At 45.9% G+C, this 19,981-nt stretch overlaps 1 protein-coding gene across 3 annotated transcripts in view; it reads right to left on the reverse strand.

Moving 5' to 3' along the window:
- PLD1 (phospholipase D1) overlaps positions 1–19,981 on the reverse strand; it is a 70,193-nt gene that overhangs the window by 35,259 nt on the left and 14,953 nt on the right. For all 3 annotated transcript variants that reach the window (XM_026045146.1, XM_026045147.1, XM_026045145.1), the window contains exons 2-8: positions 9,917–10,102; positions 9,320–9,447; positions 8,878–9,023; positions 8,017–8,125; positions 6,313–6,378; positions 1,088–1,146; positions 503–595 (exon numbers count right to left, since the gene is read on the reverse strand). In XM_026045146.1, coding sequence (XP_025900931.1) covers positions 503–595; positions 1,088–1,146; positions 6,313–6,378; positions 8,017–8,125; positions 8,878–9,023; positions 9,320–9,447; positions 9,917–10,070 — 755 coding nt within the window. In that variant the 5' untranslated portion in view covers positions 10,071–10,102. The remainder of the gene's footprint in view (positions 1–502; positions 596–1,087; positions 1,147–6,312; positions 6,379–8,016; positions 8,126–8,877; positions 9,024–9,319; positions 9,448–9,916; positions 10,103–19,981) is intronic.

Consider the following 19,981-nt stretch of genomic DNA (forward strand, 5'->3'; position numbering starts at 1 on the left):
CTGGCTGTGGCTCACGTCTGATTTAATTGGGCTCTGTAGCCATCCAGGCTATGTTTCAATTAATTGATTTTCTCTTTGCAAATCAAGGAAGGGAAACTCAGAAAACTAAGCTGAAATCCAGCCAGAAAATTCTCCTCCTCCCCTCCCAAAAGCACAGATTCCCTTGGCACAAGGACAGCACAGAAAGCTGCAAACAAATCAGGTGATTATTTTGCTTTCTGCCAGCCTGTGGCTATAAGTCCCATGTCTCCTCGGGAATACGTCTGGTTCTGCTATGAATCCTAATGCAAAAGAAAAAATCCAGCATCTTCTACACAGCAGGGGATTAATCTGCGGTCTCTTTTCACCTGAAGACCTGTAGCTTTTTGTAAAGGAGAAAGAATTTTACTTGCAGATATCTTTAGGAGAAATGGAAAATCTTTAGGAGAAATGGAAAATGTGGATTTTTATACGTGTGCCTGGGGAGCACAAAACACCAGCCCCTCTCCCAGCCCCACAGTACCTTTTGGACCATCGATAGCACATCCGTCCTTGGCCGCAGCAGTTCAGACCGGGTATTCGGTGCCCCCCRGAGCGTTTCATGATCAAACCTTCTCTGAAACAAGCAGGAATCTGGTAAAGACGGTGGGAAAGGGCTCACGGGACGGTGCAGCTCCCGCCTGCACTGGGACAGCTCCCTGGGGCCAGGGCATACCCGGATCTACRGCTGCTCACTGGATCCCTCCAACCTCTGCCCACGGGCCCTGCTCCAGCCCTGACGCTGCCTCCCCTCCAAGAGGGGCGCCCTGAGCTCAGCACCCCGGCCTCGTCCTCACCCCTGTCCTCCCAACACCAGCCTCCTCGGGGCCTCAGCAGCCAGGCCCAACATCTTGCCCAACGACCGACCCTTCTCCCCTAAYTGCTGCTTTTTGCCCCCTTCCTTCTCCCAGGAATTTCCCAAGGTTGTGGGAACACTGATGTATTTTGATGCATGGATGACAATCTAGGCAATTGCAGTAAGAAAGGAAAATTCTCAGTTTAAGCAGTAGTTGTTTATAAAACCATATTCTTCATACATTAACTGAGAAGGAATCAAATCATAACATACATGCCCTTTGGTCCTAGGTCATGGATGAAGGACAGCTGACTTACACCAATGAACTCCATCTACAGGGAAAAAACAAAAGGCATAAGGATTTCCCTCATCCTTCATAGTTAGAAACCCACAAAACACTTTGCTCAGTGAAAACGTACAATATGTAGGTTTAATCAACAAATCTCAAACTTCATTAACCAGACTCCTCACAGTTTCACTTATCAGCTTAGATTACAGAGGAATCTAGAGATAAGCAAAGCGAGTGACAAAGCGATGATGCCATCCCAATCCAAAGATAGGATGTGGCGCGGTTTGGATGGCCCGGCTCTCCTTGGCACGGAGGGACATTCCCCACAGTCTGCTGCTCATTAGCCGGGGGCGCAGCTGGCGGGAAGGTCCTGCCGGGCCCGGAGCGTGCGGAAGGCAGCGGGGCTGAGGGCTGCCCGCGCTCGGACAACTGCCTCTTCAGCTTCCCATCACGCAGAAGGGCCAAAGTGCAGAGAGACACCCAGGAGGGGCAGGCTGAGCGCTGGGGCTCGTTTTCCGTGTTGATCAAGGTAAAAGCTAAAGYGAACAGTCTAAATAAGTCATTAGGCAGGTGAGGCTGCCAGGAGCAAAGTCCAGGACCRGATCCACCCTGGTGACAGTAACGGAGTGGCACAGGGAGTTGGCGGAGCACAGGTGCCCTGGCTTTGCCCCTGCCTGCTCGAGCCCAGGGGAGCTTCAATCCCAACAGCATCTTCTGTCTCTCACCTGAGCGGCTGCTCTCACCTGCTTCCTGACAAACCAGACTCTCAACTATCTTGGGGAAATTCCAGTTTTTGCACAGCAATTACACTGTAGAAGGTGTAATGTGTGCAAAAYTGTGCACAGTGTGTGAGGTGGAAAAAAAAGCCTCAGAGAGACTTTCAAATACTAAAAATAACAAAAAATGTAGGCAATTCCAGGACAGAAGCCTCCTCTGCAGTCACCCTGAGGGGCTCAGGCCTCCTTCCCCTGGCATATTTTCTCCCTCTGCTTCCAGAAGGCAGGAGAGAGGAAAAGATCCTTCTTTCTCCTCAGGCTCTGCACGTTCTGGGACCTACCCAAACTTCTCACCACATCAATAAGGTCACAGAGAAGAACAAAGAACCTGTTRTTCTCCTGCAAGTAGCTCAAGGATATAAAGTAACCTCTACTTAGAAGAACTGAATCTATGCCCTCATTCTTTGGCAATTTCAGTGTGTTTTCAGAAAGTGGCTAGAACAMATTATTTCCTGCTTTTACTAACTGTCTTGGTATCACCGTTTCTCACTGTATGTTCTGGAAAAGCAGCAGTCCTGGCTGACGAACGTTTCATCTGGCTCTGAGGATGACGCCCAGATTCGGACCTCCCCGGCATCCACCAGCAGAGGAAAATCAGAGCACTGGACATACCTCTCATGCTGCACACAAACAAAACTGTGCACAGATGTCAAAGGCCTTCGAAAACATTTGCAGGGCAGCAATTTGTGCAGCACCGTGTGCAGTGAAATAACTACCCCTGAAGGAGGAGAGGAAAATCCAGGAACGGGAGAMTTGCTCCCAGAAACTGCACTACTACTGCATGAAAAAAATAACAGGAAAAAAGAAAAACTGTCTGCTGGTGCAGTAACTTCTTCCTAAACAAATGAGTCTTTAAAATGGTGACTGTGGCACCAGGGACACTATCCAACATGCGTCCCATCTACTGAGTTGACTGAGAGGAGCCAATTAAACCCAGCACTCCAGGCTCCTCGGTGCGCAGGGCCTCGGTGGTGACCACACTCCTGGGGTATTCACCTCCCCTGCCTTGTGCTTCCGTGGCTCTGCTGCAAAAGAGAGTGCTTCTCTCTTCACTGGTGCTTCTCTTCATTGGTGCAAATGATCACACATACCCCAAGCAGGTTATTTCTCTGCAGAGCAGTAAGCGTGTCTGGGGGTTTGGTTTGCAAAAAAATTCTACCAGTTACGAGGAAAATCCCTCGGCGCATTGGAAAGTATCTGATTAAGTCATTTATTATTATTATTACTGCATTAGCTATTTTTACGGCTATGCTGCCTGTCATCTGAGGTGCTTATAAATTCACAAAAAAAAAAAAAAAAAAAGAGAGGAATGGGAATGGTGATGCACTTTCATGTCTTTCGCATCTGAATTCCTATGCTGCCCAGCTGCCTCCCTGCTGAGAGGACATCCCACTCTGGTTTCAAAGTGAGCTGCAGCCGAATGTTTGGAGGATGAGCTATGGGGCTAGAGAATGCAGTTTCAATGACATTGTTGTAGCAATAAAAAAAAATAGGCACGACTGATCAGCTGAAGAAAGATAAGCTAGGAGAGGTGGAGAACCAGCTGCAAGGTAGATGAGCTGCAATTTTAAGCCATCACATTCTGCCAGCAATGCAAGGCATGCATGATTTATTTAAGCAAAATGCTCATAAAGCAGCTGCATTTCAGGGGGAAAAAAAAACAGCAGCTCCACACTGTTTTATTTATTACTTCACTTCTTATTTTGAACTCAGCAGTTAAAAAGCAAATACCACCAGCAACAAACCCACCTAAACAAGTACTTGAATGGCAGCTGTGGTCAAGAACACAATAAAACTGCAGCTTTGCTCAGAATACTGTTCAGTGATAAGTTGCCAGCTCTTCCTTCCAGATGGAAGTGGCATCCTAACCCCAAATGTAACAAATACTCACTGCGGATCAAATCCAATAATCAAAAATACAGAGGGGTTGGGGGGGGTCTCTCAATGGCCTGCAGATCCAGCAGCAGACCCCAGGCAGAGCAGCAGCCACACGTTCGTATCCCCGCTGTTCTCACACTGTAGCTCTTTTRCTTGAGATGAGGCTTTCGGGTTCTTTCCATTAAGCTCATAGAAAATTTCATAAACATACACATCTTGCACGTCAGCCAGAGGCTGGCTTTGACTTGGTTTAGGCATCTTTCAGCTGCTGCTGCTCACACACAAACTGATGCCACGGCACAATTAATCTGCTCTGAATTCAGTCAAGCCCGTGGGCACAATTTCCTGATGTATTTGGACTACACTCCCCCAATTTCCAATTCCCGGAGTAAGTGTGGACTATTAACACATTTAGATTCCACAACACTCATTTGGATAGTAATTGTCTTGAATACGTTAGCACAAAAATACTATGAAAAAGGTTTGGACTAGAAGATGTGAGATTTAATCACAATTCACATAGCCAAAAGGGAGGAAAGAAAGGTTATAAAGTCTAGGTTCTGATAACAAAATATAACACATTTATAATCCCCTTTTGTGAAGTCCATATTAAATAATATGTTGCAAGGATGAGCACAAATTAAGGGAAACATGAACAGAAGGTAGTAAATTTTATCATTCACAGCTAAATAGTCAAAGCAGAGGACACTTGTTCCATCTCTAGATGATGATGCTTAAGAATAGCCCATTTTGAGAGAYTGCAGGAGAGTCATCTAGCCAGGCTATATGAAGGATCGCTCAAAAGCTGCACAGTCCTTAGGGGATTCTTAACTCGCCAAGGATTTCAGGTCTGCAAAACACTTCCAGCCTAAAACTCTTCCAGAATGTGTCATGTCCATGAAAAGATGGTATATAATTTCAAGATCTTCTATTGAGAAAAAAAATAATTAACCACAAATACAAAATAAAAGAAGTGCAGCTGGCACTAGCAGTGAAGTTCTCACTGACTGCTTCACTGCAGCCAGCCCCGAGACAAGGGGTAAATGCAGAATTTATGTGCAAAGTGACATCTGGCCCCAGGGCTGGGGACAGAAGGCGATTTAGTGCAGGAGGCAAGGGGCCCACAGCTGCTCTGGAGCCAGGGGAACGCAGGTTTGCTCCTCCTCCATCCCAATGACCATGGTTTGCTTCCAACCACAACCCAATCAAAAGTTCAACAGAATTATTTCTTCTAGGAGAAACTGCCAGAAATGCCTGGAAAAGCAATGCCTGCCCAAGAGTGATAAGATGCATCTATATGGTAAACTGGGTCTTGCTTTGCCACTCATCAAAATTGCCAAGTTACCACCGTCTTGCCTTGAGAACAAAAGATGATTATTTCCCACATGCAGATTAACACAACTCTTGACTGTACTGTACTCAGCAGAGCTGCTTTGCAGCCAGGCCCCCAAAGAACCACTCTATAAGAAAAAGAGATGCTCTCAGTCTGAGTCTGAAGGCTTTTTCTTTGCAGCACAAAGCACATCGGCCAGTACTGGGTGAGGAGATTCTCTCGTGTAACTAAGAATGTTCAACACGCTGAGCTTTCAAACAAGAGCACACACAGAATTAGAGAGTAACTACCAGCTGAAAGATGTCCAGTGTCTTTGCACAACAGAAATCTTGCCTAAGACTTGAAGAACACAATTTCTAGAAAAACAAACAAACAAATAAGAACTGGCTACTTTAGATATCCTAAGCTTAGTTTGTATTTCTCATTGGTTTTCAAACCAAGTACTCCTAATTATCACATTTGATTCAGAAGTTTCACTAAGTGCTGCAGCTACCCAAAGAAATCAGGTTTTGCTGACGATACAAAAAGATGAGTAATAATGTCATTAAGCAGCCAACAAAATGGGCAGTAAGTTACCATCCCTGGGAGATGTTACAGATTCAGTTGACAGGTGAGGGCTATTGAAGAAATATTTAAGGATAGCTTTCAAAACAAATATTTTTGCTTAAAATAGGTCAAAAGATGGATCTGACATCACTTCAAAAGGCTCKACATTTGGGAGAATAATCAATTATCCTCATTCTTTGCAAATGACAAAGTGGGTATCATTCATATAAACTCAACATGCATCACATTCATTGAAATCGGATCCACCCCAGGATYACACAGAAATCCCAAGCTGAAGGAGAGGCTGCCTGTACGGTCTGGACTCCAATTATTCAAGTACTTAAAACACCGATTTATTTTCTTAAACACTACCCAGAACTGAACATTATATGTTCAACCGGCTCTTTTGATGGAACCACCTTTTGCAGGTTATCCCAGAATTGTAATAGTGACTTTCAAATGGTTCCAGTCTGAGCCAGTCACTCCCTAACTTTACATTATATTACATCCACACTGCAGAACTCAGTTGAGCCTGCAAAACATCTACTAAATGTCTGACACGGTTCTGATATGTCAGAGAAAAAGCTCCAGGACTTCAACTGGTTTGTCATCAGTTCAACATTGCAACAAAAGAGAATATTCTTTTGCTACTTAATTCATTCTAATTTCTACTTACTGTTCCATGGTAGTTTCTGTACATTGGCATTTTTAGGATCTTTGTCAGGTAGTCTTCCAGCTGTTTCTATAATTGAAACATGGAGAACTTTAGCTGGGATGCAGGAATTTTGAAGAAAAAAAACCAACTGTCTAGCATTAGAAGGTTATCTAGAGATCAGAAACACTTTTCAGCTTGAAAGGATAAACCTATTATTATGTTCTTATTGAAGATTATTACTCAATGGCATAAATGGCTGGATTATAAATTGTTTACTGTTCACAGATTTGAGTTTGTGATCTGTTACATCAGCTGACTTGTTTCTTTGCATTGTAATTTTAGAAGTCTACTATCTTGACTGGGGCCAGCCTTCAAAGTGACTTTAAATATAAAATCAGGCCCCGCTGTTTCTGGACAACACAAATTACCTTTATGAGAAAACACAGACACAACTGAGAGTTTGTTGAAGCAAAATGTCAGATTCCTGGTGTGACATGGAGAGCACAGTTACTGCTCTCTCCTGTCCTAAAGCCACAGAGAACAGGCACTGGAGGACCTGCCATCCCCATGTGCAGGGGTTAAGRAAAGGAACAGTCCTATCACAGGAAAATGACTCCTCCCTGTCCTCATGGTAACTGGGCAAAGAAGAGCTTAAACTCTTTGGATCTGGGAAACAGGATGGTTACAGACTCAGCTCCAGAGAGAAAGCACAACATTTAACCTACAGGGGTGGCAAACAGAGGCCACTCCTGTCTCAAAAATAAACTGGGTGTCAGAGGAAATGAGGCAAAAAGAAAAACAAATGGAATTGGGACTTTTCTGTCTGRATGTTAGCATGACAATACCGCATTCAGGTGAGTAGCAGTGATATATAACCCCATGAATAAAGGCTATGTGTGTTTTGGGGGGAAGAGAGTAAGAAAAAGGAAACCTAAAAGAAAAGTATCTAGCTAGCTCTTTTTTCTTCCTCCCATTTTAAATAATGATCTCTCTCCTAAAATTCTTGCACAATAGCCAAGCTTTGCTCAGAAGGGAAGGTTATCCTGCACTGTACAACTAGGAGACACAAACTTTCAGGACTTGAAGTTTCCCACAATGAAGGTCAGGAAGGGAGTTAACAACAGTAAAGTTCTTTTCTGGAAAAGGCAAGCGCAGGATCAAAGAACATCTCTTTACAGAATCATTTTTGCAAACAGTAAAGCTGCAATGAAGAAGCTACACTCTTCATACACGGATGCATCTGTTAACATCTGATACAATTCCATACAGCACATGGGCCTCATCTAGAATTACCCATTTCAGAATTAAAAGCCTGATTGTCATCTCCTCTTTCAGAGGAGGACAGGACTGAAATCTCTCAGATTTTGATGGCCACTGTGCTGCCTCCATCATGCAACCTGACTCTGGGAGCTGTAAATTCTATGTGTAATCTGGAGCAGGCCAGAGCAGAGCAATTGCCCTTCCGTGCATCTTTGCTTTCCTCTACTGCAGAGGAAGTCTTTGCCCATATTAACCCCGCGAGCAGTGTCCTCCTTGCAAGCAGGAGAGCCTGGCCTCAGAGTTGGATTCTGCAGCATYGATGTTTGTCAAGCAAAATAACTTAATGGTAATTAAGCAAGGACATTTGACAGAGTGTGGCTTTGCAAATGAACTGCCTGCCCACGAAGCAAAAGTCAGACCCCCCAGCAGCACCTCTGCAATGCAGGGGGATGTAGGGATGCTTACCCTCCTGCTGGAGAAATGCTCCTCTCGCACCGTGCTCTCCGAGGTATGCGGCAGGCTCGGCATCTGCCGGGTTTCTCCCCTTTTGATGGATTGTCTTCTCACCGTGTGACTGGGGAGAAACAAGAGAACAAAAAGTCAATTTATAATCACTGAGAGTACGTTCCTTGATATGTAACTCTTCTTGCTCAATGCTTTTATTTTCTCCATCTAAACTCTTCAAAAACAAGAGATAAGTGGGCAGGAAGCATTCAGAAATCAGTCTTCTAACCAGCTTACAAACAAAACTACAACTCGAAAACCCCACAGGATACAGATCCCCTTTCACCCTTTTAAGGAAACAGAATCGAAACCCTCTTCTCCATCATGCTCCACTAGTTCTTAACCTTTTATAATATTATCTTTCCCTATGTCTTCTACCCACCCAGCAAGACTGGTGGTGGAGCCTCAGGCCTCTTTCCACGTGTGATCTCTTCCCAAACACCTCCTCATTGCCCCAGAACATCAAGGGCCTGCAGCACAGCACAGAGGTCTGTGTCTCCCACATCTGGCCCATCCTGGCAGCAAGCCACGTTATGCCAACAGTTTCCATTAGCAACAGGCCTGATTTCAAGGGAACTTCTGCTCAACACCAGTGAGCCAGGAGACCTGAGTCAGCAGAGAGATTCTAWAATTTAGATTATGACTGTTAACTCTATAGAAACTGCATACACTTTTCCTCCATTTGCTTCCTACTTACATAAAAGTGAACAAGATCACTATATCAATCCRGATGGAAAAAAGGAAAACGAAAATAAAGAAAAAAAAAAAAAAAGAAAATTGCATCTTTCCAAAACGCTCCCAGCTGCAGGGCTGTGTGCTCACCTCCGCGTTGGGATCGGGATCCGCATAAACGCCTTGTACCTCAGCAGCTCCCTGTGAAATTCCTGAAAGTGCTTGAACTTCCTCTTCACTTGCCATGTGAATTCTCCATGTGTTAACTCAATAGTGTAAACATTTGGACTTGGTACCTGCACAAAAGAATAACAGAAGCGTTACAGCTTTGAAAGCAGTAGTTTTCTAGCAGACCGTCTACAGATTCCTCACTGTATTTTACTTATRGATCACTACTTCTTACAATTTCTTTATTTTTCTCTATTTTATAAATATTCTATGTGTTTTTCTGAGCCTCTTACTTCCTAAACTCCTGAACAGACACGAACAAAATTAGCCTATAACTTTATTTTAGCCCATAACTGTTTTTTTACCCCACTTTTATACAGTCCTAGGCATATCAAGTTACATCTCTTTGAGTATAGATTCTGACCTTCCTTGTTGAAGTAAAACGTTCAACTTCCAGAACACGCACTTTGATAGGGCAGCCCTTGAGATACGTCTGTACATCTGGCTCTTTGAATCCACGTGTGTGATAAATTGCAGAGAATGGAATGCTCACTACAAAAAAAAAATCATAAAATCCCCGTTAACAGCATTTTAAACCATCAGCAAAGACATAAAAGCCAGAAGACAGTGGAACACTTTAGACCCTTGTGTGTTTATTTTTACTACACCAGGTTTTATTTAAACCTCCATAATGTTAAAAGTGATCACTTAAAGAAGTCATTTGACTTGAAGAGTTCACGTAGGAAGAATTATGCGCCCCAGGCCTAAAGTAGAGTTAGTGACTGGGCAGAAACCACTGCCGTTTCACATGTTAACATCACGCACCAGGCTAGTTATCCCTGCCATCTCCTCAGCACAGATGTAAACACCAAGTGCTGAAGCACAGTCATGCAAGAGAGCAGGAGAAAGGACCTGCATGCTGAAACGCTGCTGTGAAGGCCCAATCCCACATTCCTGGGAGCGCCCATGTCCTGGCCACCCCGGCCACCCCTATGGTGCAGATGTTGGGCCATTAACTCACCGGCGGCTTTGGGGTCACTCAGTACCTCCGCATCCACCTCCTCCCCCTCGAAGTGGAGCTCCCTCGTGTCCAGGCTCTCGATGATATTGCTCATGTCTGCAGCGATCCTCTTGAGCGTCGAGGTGTCCACCTGCCGGTCACTCTTCAGGGACATCTCCAGCACGGGCACAGTGAAGCCACGGGGGGCTGGACGAGAGGAAGGGGCAGGACTGTTACCACTACTGCTGCAGTGCTCTAAATTGCAGGGCTGGCAGTGTCCAAGGAATCCAGAAGCAGTGTGTGGAGCAGCCTTCTCTCCAACCCCACACCCATTTGAGCCATCCCCATCCTCTATGTCCATTACAAAATACTTAGCCCTCCAGCTGTAGCAAAGCATTGCCTGGCCATTGGGAAAGAGCAGAAAAGCAAAGGCAGCTTCAGGCTACAATACAAAAAAATCCTCTCATTCCACGGACCACAAGATTCATATGGAAAATACTCAATATTTCATGTTTCAGCTACGAGAATCTTCTATRGGTCTGCTTGTGGCTTAAGAGCACCCTCATATATTGATCTCAAAGGGAAAGCAAGCAGTCTGCTACACCTACCCGCCGGTCCTTTCAGTAAATGCTCTAATGACAATGCTATGTAATAAAGAGATAAAGCACAGATCATTTTCATGTCCGGCCAATCCTGCACCTAATGCACACACCTAATTCACTTCCAAGTTCCGGCAGTATAGAGACAAAATCCACTCAGAAAGTGATAGTTGGGAGAAAAATGGGGGAGAAAAAAAACCCAGACTCATTACTATATCTATTTGCCTATTTATCTAATTGTCTATTATATGCCATTTGCAAAACATCYCCACTCTTGCTGGGCCTGGCTCTGCAGCCGGGTGAGAAGCTGCTGGTCCCTGAACTCAGCCCCGCTCCATCCCCTGGGCATCCAAACGTCTCTTCCCTCTGGGCTCTGCTCTGTAACGAGCATCACAGCAGGACAGTACAGCAGAAATGTATGGATGGGGCAAACTGGCAACCCTTCAGCGCAAGGAAAGCTCAGGGAAACTCTCATTGTGTGAAAGAACGATTAAAAAGCAAAAAACAAAGAAGAACCGCCCCCAACTGTACAACATTTCTGATGTTAAATCCTGCAGAAAGCACAGTGCAATTATTCTTAATGAGGCGCTTAGAAAGTGCTGGATATGCTGCAATTTGGAAATAATTTAACGTTTTAGCAATTCATGTGTTTAGCTGCTTTTGAAAGAACGTTCCTTATTGTCATTTTCTCTTGAAAGCAGTACCTAATTTCATCACTACGTAAGGCTAGTATCATTTAAGCCTAAAAACAAGTTAAAAACCATCAGCCTCCAAAAAAAAAAAAAAAAAAAAAAAGAAGTATCCATTCCTACATCAATCTGAATGAAGAAAAAATGGGTCAAATCCTTCTCATATCCCAAAGTGAGTCCAGAATCAACAAGGTTTGTCTCTGGGAGATGAAGTCCCCTCCTCGGGTGAGGACGGCAGGGGCTGGCGGCCCTGCCACCTCCGCACAGAGCAGAGAGCCCTTCAGGGCCGGACATCGTCTCACGGGGCGCGCACATCGTTTCCTACAGAAATAAATAACACCCGGGTGGCGTTGGAGGAGACACGGCGCCTGCAGGACGAGGCCGGGCCAGGCACGGGCTGGATTCACCGGCAGTTAATGGGTGAGCAATTAACTGGYGCCTGTAATGATTATTCACGGAGCAGCACAGCAGGCCCCACACCTCCGTGCAGCTTTTCCTTTAGCTAGTTCTTTCTTTCCTGAGGAAAGGCAGAGTCCTCACGTGGCTGGATCCAGAGGCAGCATTTGCCCGTGTGGATAACAGCTGGAAAGGGAAAAGACAACTAGAGGATAGGGCAGCTCCCACAGGAACAGCCATCCCATGGGAAYAGCCATCCATCCATGGGTCAGGGTCCACCAGCAGGGCTCCATCCAGACCCTGGCGCAGATTCTGGGCATCCAGCGCTCCAACTGTTTGCACCAAAGACACAAATGCCCAAGGGGATAACGTGCTTTTAATGCGGGCTGATGATGTGGCTTTGCAGGCCTTGCAGTCAGGTGAAGGATGAAAGGAAAAGTCATATAATCCCAGCAGACTGTAGAGAACAGTTGGGAGAATGGGATGAAATTCACTAGGAACTCAAGGGCTTCGCTTCAGTCCCTGACTGCTGCAATGCAGGGAGGAAAAAGTCTTTAAAGTCATAAAAGAAGAAAGATACTGAGGGGAAAAAATAAACTTTTTAATGACAGAGTGTAGCTCTTGGCTGCCTGAAGTGGAGAGGCTGCAGAGTTGCCAGAAAAGGAAAAAAAGTAATGCAAAACTTTGAGAAAACTGCACGAATAATGAAACAGGAGACGGCAAAAGAGTGAAAATGAAGGGGAAAAGCAGCATGCCAAAAAAACACAAGCACTGCTGACAGCACCTTTTGCCAGTACAGCTTTTTGTGTAATTCATCCTTCTTTGTAACACAGACACGCTGCCTCTCTTTGCCCAATGGTCACCACAACACCCCTTTTAATAACAATTTATTCCTGCAAACTCCTCCATTTGGGAGGCCTGCAGGCCTCCGAAAACGAGAGCGCGCCTGGGAAGCAGGGAACAGAAAACAGGGCCAGGAAAAACCAAACATTTCCTGCTAATGTCTCCCAGGGCTCCATGCGAGGCATAAACTCCCATCTCCAGCAAGGCAAACATTCCTACAAACCCTGGAAGTTCAGCCTTCCAGTTCTCACGACATGTCTCTCAGTAAAATGACCTTTTGACAGCGCTATTAAAAATGACCTTCCCTCCCACACGTGGCTTTGCCCTGCAGGCACCAGCGCCTCAATTGCAGCGCGGTGCAGAGCAGGCCGGGCTCCTGCCCCAAGCTAAAACAGGGCATGAAAAGGGGGGAAAAAATGAGCCTGGAGCCATGAATTCCCTTTTTCTCTGCCTCTCCTGCTGCTAGGAGCCTGGACTCCATTAAGGCCATAGAGAGCCAAGATGGGATGCCAAGGGAATCCCATGCTCAGTGTTCTCGACCATTTGCCCTGCCTGGTGATGAAGTTTTTCCACAACATATTTCCCAATTCCGCATATTTTAATCTTAGAATTAGCTTTGGCCAAGTCATCTGCTATGGGTCTGGCTCACAGCAACTCAGACCTGCAACTCACCCGGCAGAATAACCACGTATCCATAGGGAGCAAAGAACAGGAAACAGGACCTTGCTCCCATCCTGGAGAGGTCTCCAAGGGCCGGAGAACTGAAACGTGAACCCAAAGCAACGACAAACTTGATGCTCAGAGGCGATCCCAATCTAAACCTTTTCTCCCAATCTAAACCTGTCCTATCTTGACAAAACCTAAGTATTTTCCACGCTGCTTCCTGCACAATTATTGACAGAAAGTTCTTGCATTTGACAGCAGCACCTCTAAAAGACGGAAGCAATTAGTGCTTTCTGCTTTAATGACCACAGCGCAGCCTTTCCGTTCCGCACTATTGATTTCTACAGCTCTGCTTGAGACTTGCTGCTCAGCCACAGCATGTGAGGCCGCCTGCAAGGAAAAGCTTCRTCCCCAGGATCTCCAGGGGCTTTCTGCAGAAGTGGATGAGGCTTTTGGAGACTGGATTTTCCTGTAAAGTACCAGGTAAACTACAGAAATCCCTCCCGTATTATGTGTACACAACAGGGTCTGAGAGTCCCTTCTGCCGGTCCTGCACAAATAGGTCGAACGGGAGGAGTCCGTCCCACACTATTTGCAGTAAAGATTGCAGAAAAATGGGCAGGGGAAGAGAAAGGATGAGGCAAGGCCCTGGTTGTCATGACAGGCAACATGATCATTACACAAGGTGACTACCAGCCAGAAAACCCCTCTCTGCTGCACTTTTTCCCACACCCAGGATAAGCCTGAGCGTCAGGCCCTTCCCAGGCCTCCTTTTATTTGCTCTGCAGAACACTGACATGAAAAGAAGTCATAAATGTTTACGAAAGAGCATCGACTTCTGATGTCACACGATGATGTGATGGTGTTGTCGGGCTGCTATTAGTGCCCTGCTTGAAATCATTATTCCTTTTATTTATTTATTCAWTTACTGATTTTAGGGATAGCAGACCAAAATCAGGTCCTGAACTACTGAGCAGGTGKGAAATTACGCTCTCCAGCCAACCCTCTACAACTGAAGAGCTCCCGTCAGTCAACATCTCCGTTCGCTGTGCCAGCTTCGCCCGGGAAACTGAGCTCAGCTCCTCTCAGACACATTTTCAGACTAAAATTAAACACGCATTAGTCTGCGAACCTGCAGCCTTAATTGAGCTTCACCATCTCCAAGGACGCTCTGAGCAATAGATTTCGCTTTGAGGTTTTCGCTTTAGCCAGAAAATGAGCTCAGCCCAGCCAGTCTTCCCTGGTGTGGCTCCATCCCAATGACATCCCAGGGAACAAGCACCTCCTTCCCGCCCGCTCCCAGAGCCTACCAGCCTGGCTCCGGAGCCACGGAGAAAGGGCCTCGGCTCCGCATTCCCAGGGCCCTGGTGCTGGTCAGTGACCATCGCTGGTCCTTCACACACACATCTACAYGCGTTTCGGAGCCTTGGGGTGGGTTTACGTGGCTATACACAGGCAAAGAAGCTGGCTGACCACCCCTTGCATATCAGTATCATGGCAGCTTTAGCAAAATCTTCCAATGTCCTTAAAAATAATGAAGAAAAACAAGCCCTACGGATATAAATTCTTATTTAACTCTTTCTACCTGGCAGAGGAGAGCAATGAACAGGAAAGAGAACCTGTCACAGCACGAATGGAAGGAACGGGGAGTGCAGGGGGGGAGACCTGCAAAAAGGCAGGGAGGGTSCAGAGGTTGGGGGGACGCAACGGGATGGGAAAGAGCAGAGGGAAAAGAGGGGCTAGAAAAGCATTTGCTTCAAAGGGTAAAAGCAGTGGCAGCCCAAAGGACACAGCACTTCAGAGTGGTGACAGACACGCAGCTCTGGCACGAGGCCAGAAACCATGGAAGTTTTAGGTAAACCCTGGAGCTGAAGAGTTTGCAGGGGTGACACAGTAACCAAAAGGGCTCTGGAAGAAGTTATCAGCACGGTCAGAGGCGGCAGAGACCACCCTGCTGCGCGGGGAACGGTAAGAATTTCTGCCACTCTTTATATATAGTCGAACATGTCATGTAAATACAGGACATATTTTCATTATCTGGATGTAYATGTATGATGCACCATACGTCACTCAGTGCTATTCTGGGATCTCTATATGCCATGTGTGCTCCCGGAGATCACCAGCTGCCAAATCAGATTCCCACAAGGAATCTCACCAACTAGGGGCTGCGCGGGAGYGCAGGGAGCAACGCGGCCCTTTGAACCCACTGCATTAGGCGGGATTAGGTCACAGCTGGTAAACGAGAACATTTACAGAACTTCCTAACTYGCACGGGCCAAGCTAAAGCCAAGCAGGCAACGCCGTGGGCTCCAGCCTGTGCTTGGGGCAGGATYAGGACTCAACATCCTACAGTTTCCTGCAGGCCCTGCACCTCCGTGTGATTTGTACATCACCTAATCCAACAGAGCATCTCGGCCAGCATCTCGCAACCCTCCCTGCACAGATGCTCATGTGCTCTCAGCAGCTGTTTCTCCATATAGACAGACAACACAGGTACTCTGTGAAGAGGGCACTGTCCCCTCTGCCTGCATTACTCACTTTTGGCTCTGAATGCTGATTTACCGTCCTTCCATACCAAAATTGCCACCACTGGCATTTTCTGAGTGATGCTTTTCAATAAACTTCACGCATTTGGGCTAATAAATTGCCCCATAACTTGGGTTCAYCAGTCTAAGCTGATGTTTGCTCTTGAGCTTCTTCCTAAAGCTCTAGGGTTCAACAGCCTCAGCCGGACTTTGTGCCCCAGGGCACCCAGCACCACGTGTTGGTTTTAAGGTAAAGCACCTTCCTCAGCCTGCAGCAAGATGGGTCCAAAGGAGCAATAGGTGGGCTCAGGCCTTTCCTCTTTTAGGTACTTAATTTGCTTTTTGCTTAGGCTGGAAAACTGTTCTTTCAATACCAAAAGGAGTCTGATTCTTAATTCTTAAAGAATTAAGATCAATACCAAAAAGAGTCTGATTCTTCCTCATTCTTAATTCATAAAAATCAAATAATGACAGAAGTCTGGCTCTGACTTCAAGAATAAACCTGGAATGATTACTTAGGCTTTCAGTTGGTACCTGTTGAAGTAAGATCAGAAGCAGATAAATTCAATGAAAAATTGCTCATTATAAAGAAATATGCAGAAGCAGAATAACTTCTTGTTTATATACAACTACACACCTGCAAATTTATGCAAAACAGCTCATTTATACAAATTAACAATTCTGGCAGCTTCATCAGAACAAAACTGAGGCCTCTTTTTTTTCCTTTAGCTTAAGGGGTAACAAAATAAAATACACATACTCCTCCATCAGGACTGTACAGAATTGTGCTGATGACTAGCAAAAAAGGAAGATATTCCTATTCATATCTGCAGTTTAACCCAACTTCAGGCGTTTCTTCATTTCTCTTCCCTACACGTGTACTTGGACCTTCAGCAAGCTACAGGCAATGAGGATGCCTGGACAAGCCAGCGATACCTTGCGGCTCATTACTCATTTGTGAAAACTCCCTTTGCATATTTCTCTACCAGTTCCTAGAGGAAATCAGAGCACTAGGGTTATGACTTAGATGCTTCCAAACGTAACCCTTCACAAATGCTGTAACTGCACAGCAATTTTTAGTCTTCAAGCCATTTTCAAAGATTATTCATTACTTTTCCTCAGTGGTCGCAGCTTTCTGGAGCAATGCTGCTCACAAGAGTTTCAGCAAACATAAAGATGATTTGGCAGAAAGAAAAGCTACAGCTTAGGAAAGGAAAAAATCTGAAAGGGCTCAGAAACAGCAATTTGTGTCTTGCTGGTTCTTCCTCCCAGTGAACAAAATGCCTTAAATTGCCCTAAGCACTGCCAGAAATCAGTGGGATCAGGTCTAACCACAGATATTTCTATCTGGCCATGACTCATCTATTATTCTTCACTGGGAAGACCTAAAGCTGGGTGGGACCTTTCATCAGCTCCTGACTTCCATACTGCCATATACAGAGGGTTTTTTTTTAGGGGGGGGAAGTTCACAGGAAAAGTCTGTAAGGGAAAAATACATGTCAGAACATGAGAACTACAAAACCAGATCTCTTTTTTTTAAGACAGCAAAATATTTTCGTCCTGAAATTATGTACTCCACTCCCTCCAAATTCCCTCCTTTAAYCTTAACATAGAGATATTAAATTTACTGGGAAACTGGGAAAATTTTAAATTTTTGGTGAGAAAGTGTCAGTAGCATATGTAGCTGCATTTTGTTTCAATAAAAAGAGACAGTGTGGGCCCAAGATATCCATTTATTCCACCTTTCCTGTGCTGTATTTCAAAAAGGATTGTTTGGATTGCTTAAAAGTGAACACTTTAACAAGAAAAAAGAAAAAAAAAAAAGAAAAAAGGTTGTCCTTAGAGAGTTACTGTATAGCACAGTTACAATGTGCTGGCATGGACATAATATCACAGGTCACCTAGTGTTGGACCTTTACAATTAATTGCTATTGGGGGGTTATTTCTACTGCAGGCATCTCTGGAGCCTCTAATCAAGGGAATTTCTGCCACATGGTGCCTTTAATTCAAAAGAGGACACAATCACATTCATTCAARATTGGACCTAATCCTGGATGGGGGGACAAAGATGAGGGCTAAAGGTACATAAGAAAAACAAGAAACAAGCACTTCCAATTAAAAGGGTGTATTTTTACCAGCCAGACATTTGGAGAAGCTTCTGGAAAGATGCTTTGCAATGTGTCACCTACTGCACATTAGTAACACTCCTAGATGGGTACTGGGAAGTCCTGAGGCACGTCACTCATGGTTCTCAACAAGAAGAGCTCAAAAAGGCATGATCCTACATGATAAGACAACCAGAAACAACAACAGCCTATGAATCACCACTTGCACGGACTTGGACAAAGGACGTCACAGGGCTGATCTGTGGGATATTGTCTTTCTGATACTGCCTTTTGTTTCTTCAGACTGTAATRCTTGTCTGTGAGAAAAGCAGTCCCACTGTGCCGAGACCACCTTATCCCTCGATGCTGGGAATCAAGACGTAAACAGCAATCCTGTCACTTCCCAGCTGTGAGTGCCATCAGGCTAAATCCCTCACCTGCACCTGGAATGCACCTATGGAGGTGTCAAGAGAAAAGCCCGACAGAAGGTTTATCCACAGGTTTATCTTATTTGACAAAGAAGCACCCACACTCCGTTTGCACTTGTGTAAATGAAAACATAACAGACAGGACTCACTAACTGATCTGGGAAAATGCAATCAAGGAAATTACATTTCTATTCTCCTACCATGGGAAGAATAGAAGCAGAATAACAACTCCCAATTTCCATGAATATTTGCTGTTTCCCATCTTTCTGTTGAGCAGGGAAGTAGCAGAGACCTTTTTCATCTCCAGCTGTCAGACTTGTGCTCAGATTTGCAACTCCTCTTCCAGACATGGTCCACAGCAATACTCAGCTTGCACTGAGTGTGAAATGGAAGGATGCTTCTTCTTTTCCACAAGAAACCCACCCTACCACATTCATATCGCCTTTCTCTTGTATTCCTTCTCTCTARAACTGTTTAGACAGGAAGTTGCTCTGGGCTTCTTGGCGAAAAAGAAGGGCTAGGTAGAGAAGGAAGAAAAAAAATCAGCAAAATAAGGTGACTAATGCAAATCAGCTGCAAAATCCTAGCAAACGCAAAGCACCGTTTTATTTGATGTAGCTCAACATGGTCAAAACTGTGTTCCCAGTGCAAGACGAATCCMCCCTTTGTCTCCATCAGGATGACATGAAGGTGGCTAATAAGGTGACTAATCAAGGTGGGCAAACCGTTGCACAAACACTTTGGACAGAAAAGCAGAAAGGTGTGAAACGTGTACCTACAATGATTGCTAAGGTCTGGCCAGCTRTGTGGCAGCACCATGGCAAACACGAGAGATGAGTGGCTGGGTCATTGACACTGTCACTGATATCACGTGGGGAATCCTTCATAACTACATCCATCCCTGCTCAAACCCAACTTTCTAGGCTAAAGAAGAGGCATCATATGGTTATGATTACATGAGGTGGTTATCTCAACTTAAAAAACCTGAATTTCCTTTGGCCTCAGGTTTTCTGGCTATTTTCATCTTGATCACTGTCCCAAGCAGTGTGCTTGCTGTGCAGTGAAGGCAGCAGCAGGCCACTGCATTAGCTACTCCTCTTCCTCTCTCCAATCTCTTTTTTCAGCAAGATTTGCCTCACGCTGAATTCTCAGACTTGTACAAGGCAGAGCTGTTTTCACATTAAAAAGCTTCTGCTCTCAGAGGTGAGATTTCCCTCCTGAGAAGTGTAGGAGAGCCTGGGAGAGTGCACAGTCCCGCAGGCGAGGCGGTGCTCGCCCGTTCGCAGATTGTGTCGGGGCTCAGCGCTCTCCCACGCGGCAGCGGGAGCGCTCACAACGCCTCGGCGCCCGCGCGCCTCGCCCGGCTCCGCGGCTGCCAGATGGCTGCCCCGGCCTTCACGCAGCCTCCCAGCCACGCGCCGGTGGGCGACTCATCTCCCAAACGACAAACCGAGCCRGCGGACGGGATTACAAAACCCCCCGCCCCCGCGCTTTGCATTTGTCCATCTGCCTGAGTGATGGAGAAAGCACCAAACGCTGCAGAGCGGGAGAGTGTGAGCAATGGAGGCGCATGAGGCGGCTGCCATGTCGTCCCCCCTGTTGCCGGCTACTGCTGCCCTGATGGCCGATGGTGCCTCCACACACCCGCCTGAGGGGGAAGGACATGGCTCTGCTCTGCCCGGGCATGCTGATGTCCCCTTGGCCCGGGGTGAGGAGGACGCTTGACGCCTCCTCCTCCTCATGTGGGTGGCCGCTGCACGGAGAAGGTTCTGGAAGGAGCTGCTTCCCCCAGCACAGAAGGACATGAGGAGCTGGCAGGTGCCCTGCAAAATTTTGCA

This window comes from Nothoprocta perdicaria, unplaced genomic scaffold (assembly GCF_003342845.1).
Source record: "Nothoprocta perdicaria isolate Ctin4 unplaced genomic scaffold, notPer1 scaffold_4, whole genome shotgun sequence".
In the NCBI taxonomy this organism is placed as follows: Eukaryota; Metazoa; Chordata; class Aves; order Tinamiformes; family Tinamidae; genus Nothoprocta; species Nothoprocta perdicaria.